Source organism: Centruroides vittatus, unplaced genomic scaffold (genome assembly GCF_030686945.1).
Source record: "Centruroides vittatus isolate TY-2023 unplaced genomic scaffold, ASM3068694v2 contig_634, whole genome shotgun sequence".
Lineage (NCBI taxonomy): Eukaryota > Metazoa > Arthropoda > Arachnida > Scorpiones > Buthidae > Centruroides > Centruroides vittatus.
Genome location: NW_027122389.1, coordinates 1,044,122 through 1,068,004, shown reverse-complemented (window position 1 = coordinate 1,068,004; position 23,883 = coordinate 1,044,122). Strand labels below are relative to the sequence as shown.

Below are 23,883 nucleotides of genomic sequence, written 5' to 3'. Positions count from 1 at the left end.
ATTATATGTTTAATACACATTATTATAATTTAGTGTAAGGTTGTATCATTTTTATTATGTTGAAATCTATTTAACTTGTAAGCCAAATTAATAATAATTTTGATATTAGCCAGAAAATAAAATTTGTTCGTAGAAACAACGAATGCGAGTTTGTTGCAGTTAGAGACTAGTGACATTTGGAATAGAAGGTTAATACCAAAATTATTATTAATTTGGCTTAAGAGTTAAAAAAGGTTTTTGACATAATAAGTTACAATGCAAATCCCAGAAAAATGTAATTAATGTTATTTTGCAATTGTGCAAAATGACGAGCATAATCGGAAAAATAAATTGTAAAAACCGTCTAAAATAAATAGTATATGTTTATTTAAAATTCATCATTCCTAGTCATAACAAACAAAATAATATTAATATTTTCCTATATAATTAAAGAAATTTTAATATTTTTAGTGTTCTGTAGAAATGGTGTCGGGGTCTGGTCTAAACCACCTTACGTCACGTGTCATTAAGCATCGCTTAACAGTAGTTACATTACTATATGTTAAATAAAATAACAAAGAGAAAAAAGGATTTACGGAAGGAGAGATTGTAATTAAGTAACTCGTCGACGTTAAAAATAGCTTTTTAGTTTTTTATCGTTTAATAGTTTATCATCACAATTCCAAGAGTGGCAGAAGAAAAGAATTTTATTTAGAATAATTCCAATTTATTGTTTTAAATATACATAATTATTATGTCTTGTAAATGAGATACAAAAAATTACCTTATTGACTTCCAGCAGTGAGTTTAATACATTAAAACATTTTTGACCTATTCATAGGTCTTAGAACGCTCTAACATATCAAATACAAAATTAACATTCTAAAATTAAAAGAGAAAAAATATAAATAAAAATTTGATTATCAACATTTAAATTTTAAAAATTTAATGCCAAAAAAAATCATTTTTCTCACATCTAGTTTGTGCTAAGAATATTTTAATTAAATCTTCTCAAAAGCAGATAAAGCATTTTTCATTTTTGATAGTGAATACCCTATAAATTTAAAAACTGTACATAGTAATACAATTGAAATAGTTGTTTGTATGTTGTAGAAAATGAATTAAAAGCATAAAAAGCTTTTTTTTTTTATTTTGGAGGAAAATTAAAAATAAATCTTGTATGATATGACTGTTATGCATGGTAATTTGTAGTCATTTAAAATCATTATTGTTGAATTTATTTTATAAACAGTAAAATTGATTCTACAAGATGGGAAAATAAATGCCGGAGGTTGCAAACGTGATCTGATAACGATAATATCGATCAATTTATATGTTGTTTTGTCTAACGTCGGTCTCCGAGAACCTATCGAGGACATAAAGCGAGGATTTGCAGTATATCATTTTACAAACTTGGTGTTTATTTTTAATGCATAATGATTTATTTTAACAAATTTATACTAAAGTAGACATTGTGATTTCCTTAGATTACAAAACTGTTATTGGGAATGGTGCTCAATAGGAAAAAGCATCAATTTAACAGACTAATGTAATTGTTAGCACTGATTTTTGTCTTTAATCCTTAACATTAAATAAACAATGACTATACATAACATTTTTCAAATTATATTTATATCTTTTGTTGTATAGAGGAATATATATATATACTAGCAGATAGTATAATAAGAAATGCTTACTGGAACTATATTCGTATAAACTCTATTTTCCGCCTTAATTTGTCCAGCATACAGTTAAATTTTCATAAAAAACGTTTTCGATCACTTTTAGCGATCTTCATCAGTTACAAAGAACGAACAAAAATTCGAATTTAAAAAGATCGAACGTTTCGGTGAAAAAACGCAACTCCGTTCACAATGACGTCACCACTAACGTGAAAAATTAAATAATCCTCGTCCCGGTGTATAAATTCGGCAATAAGTTTTCACATCCCCTTGGACATGGGGAACACCCCATTCAAACAATATTGTAACAGAAATTCGAATTTCTGTTACAATGTCGTTTGAATGGGGTGTTCCCCATGTCCATATATCGCATTAAGCTACCAAGGGGATGTGAAAACTTATTGCCGAATTTATACACCGGGACGGGGATTATTTAATTTTTCACGTTAGTGGTGACGTCATTGTGAACGGAGTTGCGTTTTTTCACCGAAACGTTCGATCTTTTTAAATTCGAATTTTTGTTCGTTCTTTGTAACTGATGAAGATCGCTAAAAGTGATCGAAAACGTTTTTTATGAAAATTTAACTGTATGCTGGACAAATTAAGGCGGAAAATAGAGTTTATACTAGCAGATAGGCCCGGCGTTGCTCGGGCAAAAGTAACAATAGCAAAGATTAAGATTATTACGTTATAGTCACAGAAGAAAAAGGATAATTTCATCAACAAACTAAATATTTTGAAAGTCCGAATTTGAAAATCGAATGTTCTAATATTGTTCGATTGTCACGACGTGTTCTGGTTATATCGTTCGATTTTCATCGAATGTTCTAAAGAAGAAAAGTCGAGAAAAACCGAACTAATCTGTTTAAATTTGAAAATTGAATATGTTCTAACATAGTACTCTTTTCCTTTTTTTTCCTCCAGTGCTCGTAAATCTTGCACGTCGCTTTCTCTTGTTTTCCATTGCTACTTAACACTTCCATTGGTACTTAACACTTCCATTGTTGATGGAAGTGTTAAGCTTTAATCCTGTCTCTCTCCCCGTGGGGTGGAATTTTGAAAAATCCCTTCTTAGTGAGCATTCTCGTGACGTACCCTAACTGTGTATCAAATTTTAACTTTCAACTCCTAACCATTTGGGCTCTGCGCTGATTATTATTATTATTATTATTATTATTATTATTATTATTATTATTATTATTATTATCAACTCGTCTCGATTATATATATAGATGAATGATTTCTATATTAGTGCGTATTAATTTAAAATTATGATAATTTATTTTTATGCAGATGGTTATCTGTCAGTCCCGAACAAATGGTTATGATAATAATTGCCGGTGCCTTAGCCGTGAAATATGTATTTTTTGAAAATCACGAATTATTAGAACATCTTTCGTCGTCGGCAGTAACTTCGTCAAATAGAAATATTCGAAACCAGAACAACCAAACGATGTTTTCGATAAACGACTATCCTTCGAAATTAGAATATCGACCATTTTCTCCCGTTCGAAAAGGTAATTCTTAGTATAAGTTAACGTAGTTTCGAAACGTGTTTACGGTAAATAATTTAACAGATTATTAACCGTTAATTTAACAGATAAATAATAACTAGTTATTAAAATCCCTATTGAAATCAGTTATATTTATAATTCTTTCTTTGATGAAAAAGTACTTTAATTGAAAAGCAATATTTTTCTTCAAAAAATATTATTTTCACAAGGATCAAATTTTCTGTAATTTTATTTATTTTATTTATTTGATAGTACGAAGAAAGCCCTGTATGTACGGGCAATAAGTGAACAAACAAAAAAAAAAATATTACAATTATACATAATAGTGTAAGAATACAATTACAGTATCTTCTACCCGAGACACGTGACAATCAATCTATGAACAAAAAGAGGTATAAAATTATTCGCATCACATCCCTGCTGAAGTCAATAAATGTTCCTTCAAAAAGCAAAATGACAGATAACAAATAAACACACAAAACAAGAAAGTGGCAACGATTGGTCGACACACACAAAACTAAAAGTAATTATTATTTATTTATTGATGAATATACATAAGGTACATGCCCGGTGCCATTAAGTACAAAACCGGGTGAGAACATGAGATACATTAAGCAGTTTTCTGAAGAACAAGAATTATCTATAGTGGTATTAATAGGTTTAAATATTATAAAATACATAAAATACATCAAGAATAAAGACAATTGTAAAACGCTTCATCAAGAAGATGAAGCAGTATCACAAGACATGGTGCACAGATTGAGGACGAGACAATAAAGGCTCGCGTTTAACATATTTCGATAATGCATTGCAGAAGATGGTAACAAAGGATTAATGCCTTGTAGAATGTCATACATAGATGTCATTAGCACACGCGTATGCGACATAATTACACGTAGTGTACATTTGAGTTATTACATATATAGCAATTGATTTACATCTTATGAGCCAATATAAAATACCAACCAGTGCCAGTATATCGAAGCATATCGTCAGCACATATCTTATTATTCAATTTAAAATTAACAATTCGGCATTATATAGACATTTAGAGCAACAGCACATTCATGACATCGAACATCATAACATAAAGAAATAAAATATTAATTGAAATTAACAAATATGGTAATATCTTTGTGCAAGCGTCATCTATGTGAATATATCACATAGAATAATTTATGAACCATATAAAGTATTATAAATATATATAGCATGAGAAAATAAATATCATGTATAAGTAACAACAAACATATTAACTATCATCAAATAAAATATTAACAGCAAATAATAACACATATATACAACATATATAATATAGTAACCTGAATTTAAATAACAAAACTTAAAATAACACCTAAATGTAACAAGTGAACAACTTTTTGTACAAGTTAAGCTGTACAGTCCATCACTCTTCTGTAAAGATGGGTCGGCACAGGTAGAATTCTGTGGAAGGTTGTAAAGCAGAAAAGAACAGCCAGTGTGCAACTGCGCCGTCCAAATTGAGTAGTAGGTTCTGTGTTCACGTAGATCTGAACAGTTCTAAAGTTGCATAATGATGGATCATCATCTGTCGGAGTCTGAAGAGTTCCTGTATGAGTGAGTCAGCACATGTCAATCTGTGCAGTCCAAGTAGTTAAAAAAAAAAAAAAAAAATCTTTGTACAAGAAATCTGTACAGTCCGTGAACAAAGTAAAGCGTGTATCTTGTTCACTCAAACCAATCTGCAGTGCTGTCAATGAGGCGGTATTGAAGTTGGAATCAGCACTAATGTGCAGACAAGCCAGCTCGGTCCCTTGATGTTGCCTTGCAGAGTTTGCAAAGATGATCGGTACAAACGAGGTGCGAAGCCAAAATTTCTTCTTCTTCTTGCTTGTATTCTGAATTAGGTGGTCATCGTTGAGAATATACATCGAACAATAATTGAAGAATCATCGTAAAACGATCCAATTGTGTATTCCTGAGTTATCTGCTGATGTAGGCTGGGACAGTAGTTCTTTTGAAGTACATGTTGACAAGCCGGATAAATGCGTCGTATGTGTCTTTAAAGATAAATAAACTTTCCAAGTTAGGGGGTGGCCAAACAAGGTTATGCGCTGCAGCAAGAGTTTTAAGCACAAATCTCTCAGGCTCAAGCATGGGGCATTGTAGAATGTAGTGTTTGCTTCCATCCAGGCACTCGCAAATAGTGCACATGGTAGTGGTGGTGCCCATAAATCGAGATTGGTATGTAAAAAATCTACCATGGTTAGTTAACATTTGTGTCAGATTGTGATTTGGGTAATACCATTTAATAGCGAGAAATTTTGGAATATCAGGAATAAAGTGATTGGTAATTGAATTATTATCCTCCCATTTTAATTGCCACTTGTCGATCACTTCCATCCATAAACTAGATTTGATTGTTTGTATGCTAATGTTTTTGTACGCAATTGGAAGATCAGTGATAGTCGAAGCCAGACGTGCAAGATTATCAGCCCGCTCATTACCAAAATGACCCTGATGGCTTCTAATCCAATTTATGAAGTATTGGCAGGTCGAAGAATTCATGATATTTTGGATTTCATTTACAAGTGGATGAAAGCTTCTTGTCTTAAGAGAAGCTATAGCAGAGGCACAGTCAGTTATAATGTTAATTTTTTGCTGCGAAAAATGATCTCTACACCAGGATGCAGCCATGCGTATTGCATATAGCTCAGCCTGAAAGCTTGAGCAACTCTCACCTAATCTGAATTGTTGATGTTCAATTTCCGTGCCTTCCCGAAAAGCCACGAAGCTGCATCCTACCAATGCTTCTGACTTAGATCCATCAGTAAATATTTCAATATCCATATTATCGTTAGAATCAAATTGGATGTTGTTTATCATAGCAGGGTGACTAGAGCGAGAGAACAGAACGGGTCTTTCAAAATCTGCTGCATATACGATTTGGTCGTTGATGTTAATATTCCGTCCCCATCTGATGTACCAAAGTTTTGTATAATATTCTACCACATTCGTTATCGGAGGTGTTCTAGCCAAGACCTGAATGGAGGCATTCGGTGAAGTGCGATACGCTTTTGTAATTTGAATAAGAGCTCTCCGTTGAGCAGCAATAAGTTTTTTGTAAATGTGTACCTTGTGAATGTCGTGACCCCAGCTACCACATGCGTAGGTGACGATAGGTATGAAAATCTGTTTATATATTGTACTGACTGCCTCTGAGGCTAAGCCCCATCTTCTTTTCGCCATGCTAGCGAAGGTATTGAAGATTCTGCCAGTGCGTTCATTGAGATATGACACATGTTCCTGCCAGAGCAGTCGGTGTTCAAGTATTACCCCAAGGTATCTGATGGTTTTTTCAACCTTCACAGTGTTTCCGCCCATTTTTATAGTCGGAACCCTCCTATATAGGTGCTGGTGTCGTGGCTTATTGAAAATTATGCATTTAGTTTTCTTGGCGTTAAAACTGAGTTTATACTCTTTCCCCCAGAGTAAAATGTTTTGTAAGATATGATTGCCATTTTGTTCAAGTGCAGATCTTGAGCGTCCCCCATACAAAACAAGCGCGTCATCCGCATAAGCAATAATATGATGTTGTCCAAAGTCTTGTCTCAGAAAGTTATCAAATACTACATTCCATAAGATTGGGCCGCAAACCGACCCTTGCGGGCATCCACGTTCGACTTTCCTTTGAATGGTGTGTGCCCCGCAACAAAGATCTGCGTATCTGTGATCTAAGTAGTCAGTTAATAAACGATATAAGTTTCTAGGGCATTGTCGGCTCCTTAGGCTATTCAGTATCGACGGCCACCAAGCGCTGTCAAAGGCCTTGGCAATATCAAGGCTAATTGCTAAAACGTATCGGTTATCTTCAAGTAATGAGTTAATACATTTGATTACACTCTCAATAGCAGCTGGGGCCGAGCGTTGTGGTCGGAACCCAAACTGACAACTATGTAAGTATTGATTGGTCTCGAGGTGCCAATGTAGTCTGTTGGCTATTAATCGTTCTAATATTTTACCAAGTACCGGTAAAAGTGAAATTGGCCGGCATTCGTCTGTAGTTGCAGGTTTAGGTACAGGCACAATGCGCGCGTGTTTCCAAGAGTCAGGGAATATACCTTGATCGAGACATTTATTATAAATGTCTGTCAGTTTTTGTGGTATAATTAGCCATAAGTATTTAGCCAGTTCCGGCGAGATATCATCATGTCCTGCTGCTTTCCTGATGTTAAGATTAGCAAAAGCCCAGGCAATTTCCTCCGTTGTAAACTGAGGAGTATTTGGTGTATGTATTTCATTGTGAATATTTGCCCTAGTTTCCCGTTGATTGTCAGTGTCCTGCGACTCGGGATCCGGGATGCAGAAGGTGTCCATCTTTTTGTTGGCAGCCTCGGTAAAATTTTGACCAGCATGTGTCGAATGTAAGATTTGTCGATGTTTTAATTTATTAGTGCAATAGCGTGTAATAAATCCCCATGGATTGGAATTTGCTGCAGCACAAAACTCGTCCCAAGAGCGTAGCTTAGCCTGTTTTATTGCCAATTTATATTTCTGAAGATGATCTACAAATTGTTTCTTTAGATTAGTGCGGAGTGGCTCTGTATGACAATTCTGAAAATTTTTCCTTAACCGAACATTAGTAGCTCTCAAAGATGTCAGATCGCTATTCCACCATGGAACAGAAGTTTTGTTATTCCTATATTTAGGGATAAATTTCCTGCAGGCCTCTTCGATAACCCTAATAGAGTTATCCAGTTGTTGTCTAGTCATCTCAGTGTCAGTATGATCACCCAGCTGAAGATGTAAATCTAGATGTGTTTTCAAACCGTCCCAATCTGCTCTTTTTAAGTTGTATTTGAGGCGGGGTTGCCGTAAGTTAGTTGCATTATGGTGTTTGATCTTAAACGAGATCATAGCATGATCATCCAGAGAATCGTCCAGAATCCTCCAATCGCCCACAAACGAGAGACATCCCAATGAGCATGCAGTGATGTCAACCCAGCTTTCCCCGCGGCTGGACACAAATGTAGGAGGGGAGGACGGATCGTTAATTATTTGTATGTCATTCCGGGCAAAAAATTCCTCCCAACATCTCCCACGAGGATCAAGTCGGTCACCACCCCAACATGGAGAGTGTGCGTTAACATCCCCTGCCAATATGAAGAAAACATTAGAGAAAACGTCCATAATATTCTGTAGATTATGTAAATATTCGTCAAGATCACTATCATTTGGGCAGTATATATTTATAATAATATACCGGTGTCCATCAACAAGAATTTCAGTACAACAGACGTGTTCGTTACTGATATTACTGTGGTGTAGCATTGAAAGGTCTGTGTGTGGGGCAACAGAGGCAGCCCAAGGGTATTCCTCAGTACCAGTCAGCATTACACATGAGGAGGGAAGACAGGCTAGTTTAAATTTGATACAATATGGTTCTTGAAGAAGAACAAAGTCATGATCATTAACGACAGAGGCTAACAAGGAGGTTGCAGCTATTCTTCGTCCCGTGTTATATTGCAGAATACTTATTTCGTGAATGTTATGTGCCATAGTCAGTTCTCTTAATCAAATTGGTCTTAATCCTTAGAAATACAGGGCATTGGTTATCTCTTGCATTGTGCGCTGTAGATGTATATCCTTCATGTTTACAGTTGCAACAAATTGCAAGTTTATCTATGTGACTGCACTCCTTAAAGGTATGCTGACCCGAACAATGGCTACAAGTAGATATCTCCTGGCTACACGATCTCGTGGAGTGTCCAAATCGACAGCACCGGAAGCATTGCAATACGGGACAAAAGTCCGCTACTTTGCATTTAGACCATTGCAACGAGACCTTTTCCATGCTTAAGAGAAGTTTCCGCAGGCCGGGCGCAACCTGTATGACCCAGTTGTAAAAGTGCTTATTTTTCCTGCCCATTTGAAACTTAATAGTGCAGGACGCATGAAATTCCTCAATACTGTAATTGTCACTTATGTAGTCATTTTGCCGGTACAAAAATGTAAGTAGCTCCTCCCGGGTAATCTGAGCAGGGACGGAAAAGATTGCGAGATGTGGGAGTCTCTTTTTGGGTTTTCTAAGCAATAGTTCAGGAACTTCCTTACGTATGCACTGCTCTAGCTTATGAACTTCCTCTGAGTTACTCATCTCGATAGCAACACCTCCACCACTGATGTTTCTGATTTTGTCAATTCCTATTCCGAGTTGGACAGGTTTAACTCTTTCATAAAGAGTTTGGCGCAGTTTGTTACAGCTTCTTTCCTCATCAGTGCTGTATAAGAGCAGAACTTCAGTGTTCGCGCCATTATCTTTACGGCGTTTATTAGTAGTGTTATGTAGCCCTGTCAGGAGTGCTTCACTATATGTTTTAGGTGGAGTGTTGTGAGCATGCATGCCCAGTTTGTCAATTGTGTTCAGTATATTTCTTTGATTGTTAACAATTTCCGTCATTGGCCCAGCAGTCAGTAAATGTTCCAAGCTTGTTGAAACCTTGTCCGTGACCCCTTGGACAATGTCAATGTGCGAGTCACTTGCTATCCGAGTGATCCCATCATCAATTCTGGTATTTACCCTAACCTCCATCTCTGTTAACTTTTTCATCACTGCATTATGTCCGTTTATGGTTGTGTTCAATTTATTTCCAATTTCACTAAGTGTTTTCGAAATATCCCTATGCATTTCAGCTGGATTTCCATCGGAGGCAATTCGAATAAGATTCCCTTCCATTTTGTCCAGCCTGTCCTGGATAGCATGTTGTGCCCTGTCAATTCTGTTCAGAATAGCACATTGTGTGTTATCAGAATCACCAGCCCCAATGCTTATTGTAGGGTCTTGCATATCCGTTTTTCCAAGTATAGATGCATTCAAATGCGCTGAATGGCACAGAGTGTCAAAGGCAGTTTCAGCAGAATCAATTATTGTATTAAATTGATCAAGTATGAAATTCATGTGCTTTGTCACATGGAATGTCCCATTTGGGTTGGCAGTAGCATATGCCTTTATTTTATTTAAAATCTCTTTAGCATTTGCACGGAATGTATCTCTGGCAGATTCCATAGTTTCAATTATTAAATGAATTTAAAAAAAAAAAAAAAAAAAAAAGAAATAGGCCTTTCAACTATTTAAAATGCGTACGTATGAATATAATACTCCAGGGGCCTAAAAATAATCAATTAATTATAATTAACGGGTTATATAATTATCCAATATTATTATAATCCAGCTAAATGGAATCCTTGGGTCCTCCCGATTCCAAAAATATATAATATGTATAATGTTAATTAAAAACTAAAGCTAATATATGCCGTTTAATAATTTATGGGCGAAGAGAAGGTCAATGACCGTTGCCATGACGACCAAGTTCAGCAGAGATGTTGAAATAGAACACGATTTAAGAATGGCCATAATTTAAATTCTAATGGGTGGAAATTAATGAAGATTTACAGGGAGGGTGCATAAAGGGTGTAGAAAGAAATGCCCAAGTATGATTTAAAAATATTTAGCAGGGAGCGAGAAAACTGCGTTCCATGGCCGACCGGAAGTAGCCCCAATAAGCAGCGATATCTCGGTTAAAAATGGTCCAAACTCGGCAAATTTTGGGGATGATATTTACAATTACGATCCACATTTAGTGCCAACACTAAATCCGGTTATCCGGCAGCGAAAATCCCGGTTAAGCGATAAAGGTGCGTTTCGATCAGAATTTATAAGTTATTAGAAAAAAAAAGTCATCCTACTTGACAGTATCTTGTCACCATATACTTCCGACATAAAATTCAACATAATTCACAGTGTAGAAATCAATTTTCCGCACAAATATCCAAATTTTTAAGAGCACAAACACAGCAAACCATATCAGACTCGAGACATCGAACATCATTCCAATTCGTAATAATAAAACAAACTAAAAGTAATAATAAAACAAAGTAAATTAAACAGATACCTGAAAAATATTAAAGTGTTAATTAATAACCGCCCAAAAGCGCCGACCATAAACGCTGCCAACTAGCCAACACCCAGATGTCCTCTTAAATACTGTAATCACACCACCTGTTGGACAAACTTCTGAAAAAGGAAAGAGTAAAAAATAGCTTATTCCAATCAAATCAGTCTTGTTGATCGTTTATCTTAGTAATAAACCTATAAATACAGTAATATTTGTTATGGTCTTGCAACAGTTGCCTATATGATTGAATTGACAAATAATCTTCTCCAAAGCACTTTTGTCTATCTGCAGTTAAAACTTTACATTCAGCTACCACATGGTAAGCATCAAAATTGACGCAAGAATCACAGAACTCACAATACTCGATACACGGAGAACTCATTTGTCTAAATGTATTACAACGAACGTGTAGCACTGCTTGTATCATAGAAAATGGTCTTTTCATATTTAAATAAGTCAGCGACCCCCAATCATTAAAAACATCCCGATACCACTTATTATATTTATAGTTGGCCGCTCTGTCTTTGAATTCGTTTACATAATTGATCGCAAGCCGCATTAAAATATCAGAGGCAATAGTTTCATTGACCATTGTCTGATCCATTCAATAACCGAACTTCTGCATCAAAGACATATGAACGAAATTAATAATAATTTAGCCGACTCAGTAAGCTTACTAGCAGCCTGTTTATATACCCATCTTAAATTACTTTTTATTATATTAAAATAAAGGGGAACCCTTTGAAACTCCAAATATATAATATACGATGGAATCCATCTTTTTAATGAATATAGACACTTAATAAAATTAATTTGTAGATTATCATCTCTGTCTTTCCAATCAAAACCCCACACCTCAGACCCATGTAACACTACTGACTGTATAAAAGCCTCAAACAATTTTAACTTATCTTTCCACCGTACCAGTCTACCAGAAACACATACCCTAATAATCTTATCTATTCCTATATTCACTTTATTATGAATATACTTTAAATGTTTAGAAAAACGACCGTTGGACTGGAAGAATACACCCAAATATTTATACTCATCAACTACTTCTATTTTACCCTCTTGTAAAAACCAATTTTCCCTTTTAGAATGTTTTCCTCCGTTTCGAAAAACCATAATTTTAGATTTATTAATATTCACAGAAAGATTTAACTCTTGTAATGCCATTTCCAAAAAATCTATCAATCTCTGTAGGCCCAAGGGCGAGTCTGCCATGACCACCAAATCATCAGCATACGTCAAAATTTTCACTTCAGTTCCCAAAAGATCAATACCCCCTAATTCAGAAGCAGTCAATTTGCTCACCAGTGGAAATAAATATAGATTAAACAATAATGGGCTCAAAACACAACCCTGTTTCACACCCTTAAACGTATAAAAAAGATCAGAAATACCATCTTTACCGGACACACCTGCCTCTGTATTAGTATATAACTGCATCAAAAAATTTACAAATTTATAACTCAACCCAATCTTCAATAGCTGTCTCCACAAAATGTCTCTATCCAAGGAATCAAATGCAGCAGTCAAATCCACAAAAAAGACGTAAAGTTTGCCTCGTTTCTTCCTTAAAGACTTCTGTATTAAAGCATATAAAACAAAAATATTGTCCAATGTTGAAAAACCCGACCGGAAGCCAACCTGGAAGTCCGAAAGAACTTCAAACTTATTCAACCACATTACCAATCGCTTACCTAAGATTTTACAAAACACTTTAGAAATAGTCGGTAATAATGAAATTGGTCTATAATTTTCTGGCAAATCTCTACGCCCCTTCTTAAATAGAGGAATGATCTTACATATGCGCCAATCCAAAGGAATTATTCCTGATTGATAGACATTATTAAACAAACCTGCCAAATATCCAACCAACTCTGGATGATTCTTATACAGCTCCACCGGAATACCATCTATACCTGGAGCAGTCCCATTTTTCATGGAAACTAAAACCTTTTTGACTTCCTGTTCCATTATCTCTGTATCCAACAACTCGTCCTGCCAATTCACACACCAATTATATACAGCGATATCTGGTAAATACTGCCTAGAACAAAATTTCCGAGCAAAATACGATACCCAATCAAGAGCCGGAAGTTCACTACGTTTCCTACCAATAAAGAAATTAATAGATCGCCAGAACTGTTTACTATCACCAGATGCCAGATTACTATTCAACCTTTTCAAAAAAAGCTTTTTCTTAGCTCTACATAAATTACGAGTGATATTCCGTTTCTTAATGAAATTACCCACAGCAATACTATTTCCAATCTTGGCTCGCCTCATTCTTTTCAATGCCTGGTTTCTCCTCGCAATACTCAATCTACAATCAACATCAAACCAAGAAATACACATACCAACCGACCTTTGATACCAATCAGAAAATGATGATTTAATTAAATAGTCCAAAATCTCAAACGTTAATACCGACTGACTCCGGATTGCAGACAATAAATCACTATATTTATGACTCATCACCTCCTTACTTTCTTTCCTCCAAAAGATTCTCACTCTACTATCTCTAGACCTGTTCCACCGTTCTTTAGTTTTCTTTTTGACTTTACACTCCAAAGTCACTCCAATTGGAAAATGATTACTATAAACTTTATCCAGTACAAAAAAAGTAGATACATCAACCAATCGAGTCAACTTGACCAAAACTAGATCAATAACAGAGCAACCTATTTCTCCTACATAAGTATAATAATCTTTAGAGTCCGCTGTACCTGTATCATTCAAAATTAAATATCTGCGGATTCACAAAATTTCAACACTAATCTACCACGATTATTTATCAGAGTATCCCGCGATACTCTTGACGTCCAAGTCCAATCAAACTCTTCATTACTATCAAAAATCCATTCCTGTGGCTCCAAACCTGTACGAGCGTTAAAATCCCCGATCAAACAATCCAAATCATAACAACCAGCCAACCTAACCACCTCCATCCAAATAGTATTCCATATAGCCGGTCTTATATACACAAAACAAAAGGACGTCACTAGATGCGCTATTGTCACTTGCACAACAACCCAATACCTATCTTTTTCAAGTATATTCACTTTCAACGAATTTGCTATCAATAGCATCCAACCGCCAATGAAACGCCCTCTATCAGTCTCACGATACCCTGCTTCCTGAATAACCATAAACTTGTCCAAACTGTCAACATTAGACAAAATAGTCCTACCATCCCACCACATCTCCATTAAGAAAACAATGTCAAAAGTACACAAATAATTCCAAAAAGAGTTAGGTTTATTGACGACCCCTTCGCAATTCCACGAAAGTACAGTCGTACCTGATCCCAGTCAAGTTGAGGTTAGCTCTTCCATTGTCTTGGAAACAATGTTATATTTATAAATTTTATCGTCAACTTTAACCGCATTTCGATTATTTAAATAAGTAATTACAGCTCCCATCTTCTTTTTTTCTTTAGCGAAATTACTAGTTATTTTCCTTATCTCCCAACGGAGGAAGGTCATCCATTAGAAATATCCTAGAACCCTTTAATTTGAATGCCATTCTTCTAATCTTACATTTATCGCCATAGTCCAAAAAACTTCAATAAATCAATCTAATTCTATTTATCTGTTGCTGCCCTAATCTGTAACACCGGTCCAAACTGACCTGATCGACATTTAATTTATCACGAAAAAACTCCAACACTACTTCCTTAACCGGCAAATTCTCATTTTCCGATTCAGGTAATCCAGAAATTATCAAATTATTACGTCTTAAAAAACACTCAAACCACTCCTGACTTAGAGAAAAAATTGGCTGAATTTACATTAAGTCTATTCCATCGACCGATACAATCTTACCGGCATCACGAGTAAGTTTTTTCTCTAGGACCTCGATTCTCGATTCTAAATTCACAATGGCTTCATCCAAATTTTCCACCCAGGAATAAATTCTATCGATTTTGTTAATCATTCCTTCCAATTTCGAGTTCTGTTTTAAATTTAATTGAATTAATAACGATATCCCGTCCTTGATGTCCAGTTTTCCCTGAAGAAGTTCCAAAATCCTCGTTTCTTCCAAGGGGTCAGGATGGAACACCTTAGATCTACTATCCATTTGACTAACCGGAGAATAAGTCTTCCTTTTCGACATCACGAAAAAATCCAATTATCTTACCTGAAAAATATTAAAGTGTTAATTAATAACCGCCCAAAAGCGCCGATCATAAACGCTGCCCCTGTAATTTTATAAAATCCTAAAAGTGATTTTTTTTCTTAATAAAACAATACAACTTTTAATAATTATAATGAAAGAAAGATAATAAAAATGGCAAAGCATTGTGAAAAAAATATGCCCGAATGTGAAGGTACTTATTTAAAAAATTGTTAAATTGATTGCAGGCAAAAATAGACGAACTGTCATATTTGTTCTAAATGATAGACAAATTATTATAATAATTTATATTATGAATATATTATAAAATTTTATGAATAATTTATATTAGTCAAAATTTTCATAGACTTTAATAGGCTAGTAAATAAGTGTAACTTCAGCACAAGTTTCCATGCATATTCTGAATTGTTCCAAAAATCTGTTTCATTATAAGATAGGCTTTATGAAAAATGCATTTATTTATTTATTCTTTATTGAATGAAAGAAAATGAAACAGAAGGAATAATTAAAATTAATCGAATAGCAAGACTTTCATTTTTCGAAAAAATGTCATTTCTAAATAAAAATATAATTTAACATTTTCGGCCATCCCGCTTTATTAGTTAAAGGATACAAAGTTTATAATATCCCCCCCCCGCGACTCCGGCCGCCGGGAAAGTACGATTTCGGTTCGCTCGTTAAGAAGCTAATTTCCGAGTTTTCTCTCTTTCGGTTTATTTTAATTCCGAATGTTATTCATTTTATTTTATGTTAATTTTTAATGTTGTAGTGTTTATTTTTTAATTTATATTTCAATTTTGCTTTATTTTAAACTCTATCCAAAACTTAAGAAATCTATTTAAATTTGTATTTGTTGTAAGCCAAAGATAGCGACAAAATGACCGAAAATATTTCTAAATAAAAAATGAATTTAAAAAAAGAAAAATGAAAAAATTCGGTTATAAAACATAAGACTAGTGAAACTTCACATTTTTTTTCTTTCCCAGTAATGGAGAAAACAAGTTGGATGACTTATGTATCAGAAGCCCAAGGAGGGATTAAGAAAAATTTAATCCAAAATGCATTGCAGTTTATAAAGGAAAATAATAAAATAGCTGTGTTTTAAAAAATCTTGGTCTTTGATTTAATATGGATATTGGAAAAGAAAAAAGATGTGAGATATCATTAGTCTTATGTTTTATAACTGAACTTTTTAATTAAAATTTATATCTGTTCCATAAAAAAATTTTTTAAATTGGTTTTATCAATTTTATTGAAAAGAGTTTTTTAAATAAAAAATGAATTTGATTTCCTGGATGCAACAATTTGTTGATTCCAAATTTCACTTAGTTTTATATGTTACATAGTATATACGAGAAATTTGAAAAAAACACGGAGAGAAGGAAAAATACACAAAATATGGAAACAAGAAAAATATATACATAACCACTTTGTAAACCTAAATTTTTTAATATCAAAATTAGAAATTTCATTGTCAAACTTGACAGAATACTTTTTATAAGAAAGTAGAGATTTTAAGAAATTCGAGAAGAGTTGCTAGTATAAACTACTAAATTTGTAGAAATAATGTCTGTTGTAACGTAAAGAGCAGGAAAACAAAATTTTGCCTGGAGTGTTACAAAAGAATAGGAGTTATAGAGAACACACAAACAAATTTAGGCCTTTATATTAAAAAAAATATTAAAATCTTGCTTTTTTACACTACGTTCTGAGTAAACATGCAATTGTCTTTTAAAAAATTTCCTTGCTGTTTTCCTTTAGTAATAGTAGTTAGTTAGTCAGTGTGGATTACACTGATTATCTACTGGGACTGTAAAAATAACACCTTCCTCCCAGATCTCGCACAAAACAGATGTTAATTGGTGTAAGCTGAGATAATTTACAGCTGCTTAAATTTAATATGTTTATTTTTGTGTTTTTGAATCAAATAACAATAAAATACACATTGAAAAAAGCATTTGGAATTCCAAGAGTATTTTACATTGCTAAAAAGAAGACGAAATGAAGAAATTAAACATATAATCATAGTTTTTGACGTAATGCGGACAGTTTTGCAGTTTTAGAATAAAAACACATTCGTTTTTATGTGATGTAACACGTTAATTTTTTTTAATGCACCCTCTAGAGATGGATGTATACACTCGCCGAAATCGGCATGCCGGTTTTTACCGTACGGAAATATTTGATTTCCCGGTCTTCCCCGGATAGAACGGCAAGCCGGTCATTTTGCGAAACTACAGTACAAGCAAACAACTACCGTCTATTAGAGAACACGTGCACGCTCGTAGCGGTTTTTTAATTCGACAGTACTCGTCGTCTAAGCTGTAAAATAGTTTTCTTATATTTAAAATTGCATTCTGTGCCTCTAAGGAAAGTGAAATCGAAACTTTACATTATATGCCTACATTTACTAAATTGAAAAATATGAATAAATTCCTTTTATTTTGCCTTGCCATCTGAGTACTTTTAATGCAAATCTGTTTGTATTTTGCCTTCATGGTAACCCTAGTAATAGCTGCTATAGAACAGGTGAGTTATTCCAGTAACTATTTTTGAAATCAGGTAATCTTTGTTCTGCTTCATTAGTTGAAACTTTCAAACTTTGGAATTCAGGTGCATTTACTCCACCCAATCTTAGCTCTTTAAAATATTATTTCTTATGTTGAAATATTCATCATTATTATTATTTTTTGTATTGTTTGGAACAATGCAAAAAAATCAGTTTTCTATTTTTTCCTGTTAGTAGTAAATTGATTTGGTGCAGCTTAAATTTTATTTAGTAATTTATAAAAGGTATTGTGGCATATTATGATTTAATGAGTTAGGTTAATTAGTTTTGAGGATATAAAAATTATGATAAGCATATATACAGTCAACTTGCATTAATACAAATCTCTAGGGGAACAGTTGGTAGTTCACTTTATCAAAAATTTGCATTCAGTTTTTAGGGTTAAGGTCAAGGTTGTATAATTTACAGAGTTAAGGATTAACAGGCAGTTGAAATCTCTCAATTATTTAGTAAATTAATTTACTAAATAAAGTTAAATAAAATTTAATTTATTTACAAAAATGAATAATCTAAATGATTTTCAATCAAACAAAATGAGGAGGGGACAGTATTTGCTATTTTAAGTTTGAAGCAGTATACCAGAGTGGTTAAACAAAACAAAGCTATTGTAACTATGTTCTTCACAAAGCTAAAATAGAACCATGATTTTTTTTATGTTGAAGATTTGGCACCAAAAGATTAAAAAAGGGGTCAAATTTGGCATCACTGTATGTACCTTACTGATATGCAAACTAGCACATATCTCTGTGGGACCACTTCCATTTAAAGGGGTGATCGTCCTTAAACTTTAACCCCTACTTTCTGAGTACAGTAGAAAGATTCGCTAAACCCAGATGTTTGAATTGCTCCATAGTTGGAGGTCAAATCCATGTTTGCTTACTAGGAGAAGAAAATTATTCTATTCAAATTAGAACATTTATTACAGTACCACTTCGCTTTTTAAACTTTTTGACATGAATAATAAAATCATTATTGGAAATAGGGTTATTTCTTGAGGGTTGTAAAGTTAATTTACAGTTTGGTTTAACAAATTCTGATAAAATTTTTTGTTTGCTTTATTGGGTGAAAATTAACGTTGCGTCGATGGCATTTTATCGGATCGTCGGCAAAATTTGCTTTATCGGTGTTCGTTTTAAGGCGAGTTGACTGTATTATCTTTAGTTGTTTTAACGTTTTTAATATTTTTTTGTTACAATTGTTTTTATAATAATAATTTACTATATTATATTAGTAAGCTGGCCATTAACAAAGCAGGAATATCAAGGAAGAAATCCATATGTATCGTCGTCGCCATCTTATTTGTCACATCTATATGCAAGTAGGTCGTTGTCATTTACACTGGACGACAGCAATGAAACTGTGATTACTCATTTTAAAATAGATAAGGAAGTTCAGACAGAAGAAAATAGCAATTTAAACAAAGTTGAAAATATGAACAATCAAGTATCAGAGCCTCGCACTTTGGAAGAATGTCTGAGATTGTTAGATCTGAGGGTGAGATATGATGTTATTAACTGTTTTAGAAATCTTTTATTATTTATTAATACTATTTTAAATTATATGATTAAAGTCTGAAGACTAGAGATTATTACCTCCAATAATGAGATCCCTGATAAAATCTAATAAATAACAATGCAAAAATACAATAAAACATCAGGTTCCTTAATCTAACATTTGATTCAACTCACAGTGCCAATTCTCCTTACCAGAAGTGGCCCACTTGACACATTCATCATGAAAACTGTTTGGGTCAGGTAACCAAACTTCTCCCCCATTGAAAGTTTGATAATAAGGTGAGGTCATTTCGGTTCTAAGGCCTCTAATCATTTGCTTTACAATAAAACATATAAAGAATATCCTAGGACATTGCATGACTTTGTATCATGTTAGAATTGAGGTGGAGCCAGAAGGAAAGAAGTGCAAATGAATGCAGACAGATGAACGTTGCATATGCTGTCACAAAAAAGACATTTTTTGTACTTGCTGGCCATGGGAGAAGCGATCCTTGCACTGGCTGGGTACAGAGAGACTATCCTTGCACTTGCCAACATAAAGAAGTGATCCAAGAACAAAGCAATTGTTCTTGTGTTTTGTTTATTTTTGATGCTTATTTTTCAGTAGGTGCACATAATGCCATTCTTATTGTTTACCCTATGCCTAAATTCTGTTAGATGTGCTCAGTTGTGCTAGAGAGCATAGACGTTGTTACTTTAATACCTCTGTATGTTGAGTCTGTACATTGAAAATGAAGTCCTATTTTTTTACATTTAAATGGGCTCTTATTGCATTTTTGGACTCATTGTAATTAATGGAAAATGGCAAAGTTTTATCAAAATTCTCCCATTAAATTTTGAGAAGAAACTCAATTCTATAAGCCAGGGGAACCTGTACATTAGGGATCTTGAGGCATGTGCCCCCTTTTGTTGTCAGGTTGCTCTTTTCTTAATCCCTAATGGAGCTCTAAGATTTCATTTTATTTTTAAATTAGTTACTCATTTTTATCACAGAAAACTTTTTTACCAATGACGAAATGAAAATATTTGTTATTAACCGAAAATTTGTTTTAACGGGTCATGATTGTTTTGTAGAGTGCCAAGATACCAGTGTATTTGATATACACAATAGCATCAAGGGATTAATTAACTGAGTTAATCAAGGAATATCTGTGTTTTATATATATACATACATACATATACATACACAGTAGAGCATTGATTATCCGAAACAATTTGGGACTGGGGTTGTTCGGATAACTGATCATTTACAAAAATATATTAAACACAAAACTGTACTGTATATATTTTGTATTGCACGTCTTACAAATACATACCTTACATAAAGTAGTACATTAAAGTACGCCTACAGTTTAGGAAAAGAAGTCCGAAATTGTCTTTTGCTTCGCAGCTGAGACTTGTTTTTTTGCCATTAAATTTTGCACACATTTTAAAGACAGCAATTGGACAGCATTGCATTCTTCTTGCCATTCCAACCATTACATAGATGTCTCAAGGCAGTGAAAAGCTTCCTCACTGGATGGTCCTTTTTTAGCACGGTCATCATTGCTAGGCTCTTCCTCATCATTACAAGGGTCTTGGTCTTTGATGACACTGGCAATGATTTCATTTTTTGACAATACTTGATAGTCAGGGTCGTCGATGCCACATTCAGGCCAGTCTTGAATGTTTTCCATGTCACGTTCTTCAAATCCAGAACATTCTTTAATCGGTCCAAACAGTTGTGATACAAATGAGCTGTTTGGTGGTTCTTTAGGTGCAGTGATGGACTCATCTGATGGTAGGAGCTTATTCCAAGCTGTTGCCAGTATAGTGTTTTTGACAGTAGCCCAAGCTTCTGCTGCCATGTTCACAGCATCCTTCAAGTTAATTTCAGTGTACACTTGCTGAATTTTTTTTTATGTTCTTCCCAAATTATTACCATATGCAGCAATGCCTTTCTGTAATAACGTTTGAAGCTTTTAATGACCCTCTGGTCAATCAGTTGGATGACTGAAGTAACAATGGGAGGCAAGAAAACAACTTTAAACTTTCCATTTTCTCTTTCTAGTGAAATGTTTGAGGGATGACTTGGGACATTATCAATCAACAACAAAATATTTCTAGAATTCCCGGTTTTAAGCTGAAGCTTTTAACTTTAGGATAAATACAGTTGCATATTATTCTATAAAAATGGTTGTATCCATCCATGAATTCTTTTGATTTTTGTAGGTGACCAACAATTTTTTCTATTCCCTTAAAGCACCATGTATTTTTAGACTTTCCTATGATAGCAAAGGTAGTCTGTGTGTTCCAGTAACATTTCTGCATACCATAACAGTGATGCATGATTTGCTTGCCTTAAAACCAGGTGCTAACATTTCCTTCTTAGAAACTAGGGTTTTTCTTTGCATTTTCTTCCAATACAAACCAGTTTTGTCTGCATTGTAGACATTGGTTTTTTTTGTAGCCCTCCTTATCAATCATGTTTTTTAAAAGACTCTTTCAAACATTCAGCTGCTTCAGTATCAGCTGACAGTTTTTCACCCTGGATGTCCAATTCCCAAATTCCATGCCTAGATTTGAAATGCATAAGCCAGCCGGTAGTCGCTTTAAAATCAGCATTACCCCCTAGTTTCTTGTTTATTTCAAGAGCTTTTTCACTAATCAAAGGGTCACTATTGGTTGTCCTTGGCTACGTACCTACATGAACCATGTATAAACTGCAGTGTCTAAATCCTGGTTTTCTGCCATTTTCACTGTTTTCTGTGCAAGCATTTGTCTTCACTGTCAAGTACACTCACAAATTTTTTAATGACATCACTGTTCTTTTTAATGTCCGATACTGTGGCATATCCAAATCCATATTCCCGAGCTAAACTTGATCCACTAGCACCACTCTTCAACTGGTCTATTATTTTAAGTTTATCGAAAACACCGAGAACAATGTGTTTATGTTTAGTCACCATTGCGAATGGTACAACAACTACAGTACATATAGCATGATCTGTTACAAGTGTGGAATTCACAAACCCAAACTTATTGTCTCTAATGAAAACAGATTCTGATTCCATCCTCTATACATGCACGGGACACAGTCATCAGAAAAACACCATACAAAATGAGCAAAACTCACCACTCCACACAAGGGGAAAAAAGCCTTGTTCAAATACTGGCACATCTTTAAGTACTCTCTTATGGTCATGCCAGCTGCCAGCTAAAACACACACACCAACAAAAATAATATTGGAGTAGCCCAAGACGTGGCCAAATATTGCAGTGCCACAGCACTAGCAGAAATTTGAATGTGCCGACTGGAATGCTTTCATTTAACCGATGTTTTGGGTTGATTGGTATTTGGATAATCGATGCTCTACTGTACATAGATCTTTATATATATATTCCTTGATTAACACAGTTAATTAATCCCTTGATGCTATCGTGTATATCAAATACAACGATACCTTGATACTCTACCAAACAATCGTGACCTACTAGAACAAATTTTTGGTTAATAACAAATATTTTCATTTTAACTTTGTCATCAGAAAAAAGGTTTCTGTGATAAAAATGAGTAACTAATATATATATATATATGTACAATGTCCTTTTTTATAGCTTGTCTCCTTTTTTTTTGTAGTTTGCAGGAACCATTGCTATAAAGCCAAAGAAGACATGCTAGCGGCCATGGAACATTGCCTGACAAAGTCATGCAATTCATGTGGTATTGCTTTGTCATGCATGCTTGTGCTATGACCTTATATCTCAAAAACAAAGTCATGGACCCCCATTTTTTATTATGTTTTTGGATTCTTCATTGCAATTAATGCAAAATGGCAAAGTTTAATCAAAATTGATTGAACAGAAAACAAACAGAATTCTGTAAGCCATGTAGAAGAGGCTTTGCTAATGTTAAAAAACAGCATAGTTTTAAAGTTATAGGATGTTTAATATATGCATAGACATCAATCAATGTGGAGGATGATATGTTTATACAAACTTTTATTGTTGAAATTGTTTGAAGAATCAGCCCCTGAAATTTCTCAAATAAAAATTGAATAACCGTATTTATAGATAAAAGTGCAGCAAGACATTTATAGATATACTATATATACACAAAGAAAGGGAAATAAAAGTATAAACAGCAGCACTAGAAACCAATGAATCATTACAAAATTTTTATTACAAATGGTCTATATTGGGAATAAGAGGTAGACTTATGAGGACTAATGAGCAAAGTGAGCAGAGAGCAAAGCTCCCTAGTATCTATATATCTGTACATGTACTGTACCTCTAAAAGCCTGTTACCGGTGTGTAATTAACATCAAAATGAAAAAATTAAATTTATATTAATTTTTCTTTAAATACAAATAATAATTGTATTTAAAGACGTTTCGACAGAAATTTGTTGCCTCTCGAAAAAGAACCTCGGAAGGTTCTAAAACATTCGTGAAATTTAATTTTTTCATTTTGATGTTAATTACACACCGGTAACAGGTTTTTAGAGGTATGTAATTGATTATATTCTGGTGTTAGATGAAGTGAAGTTATATATCTATAAATTTT

At 34.0% G+C, this 23,883-nt stretch overlaps 1 protein-coding gene across 2 annotated transcripts in view; it reads left to right on the top strand.

Moving 5' to 3' along the window:
- Positions 1-23,883, top strand: part of Hmgcr (HMG coenzyme A reductase) — a 91,203-nt gene that overhangs the window by 46,148 nt on the left and 21,172 nt on the right. For both annotated transcript variants that reach the window (XM_067275790.1, XM_067275791.1), the window contains exons 10-11: positions 2,955-3,178; positions 19,056-19,318. In XM_067275790.1, coding sequence (XP_067131891.1) covers positions 2,955-3,178; positions 19,056-19,318 — 487 coding nt within the window. The remainder of the gene's footprint in view (positions 1-2,954; positions 3,179-19,055; positions 19,319-23,883) is intronic.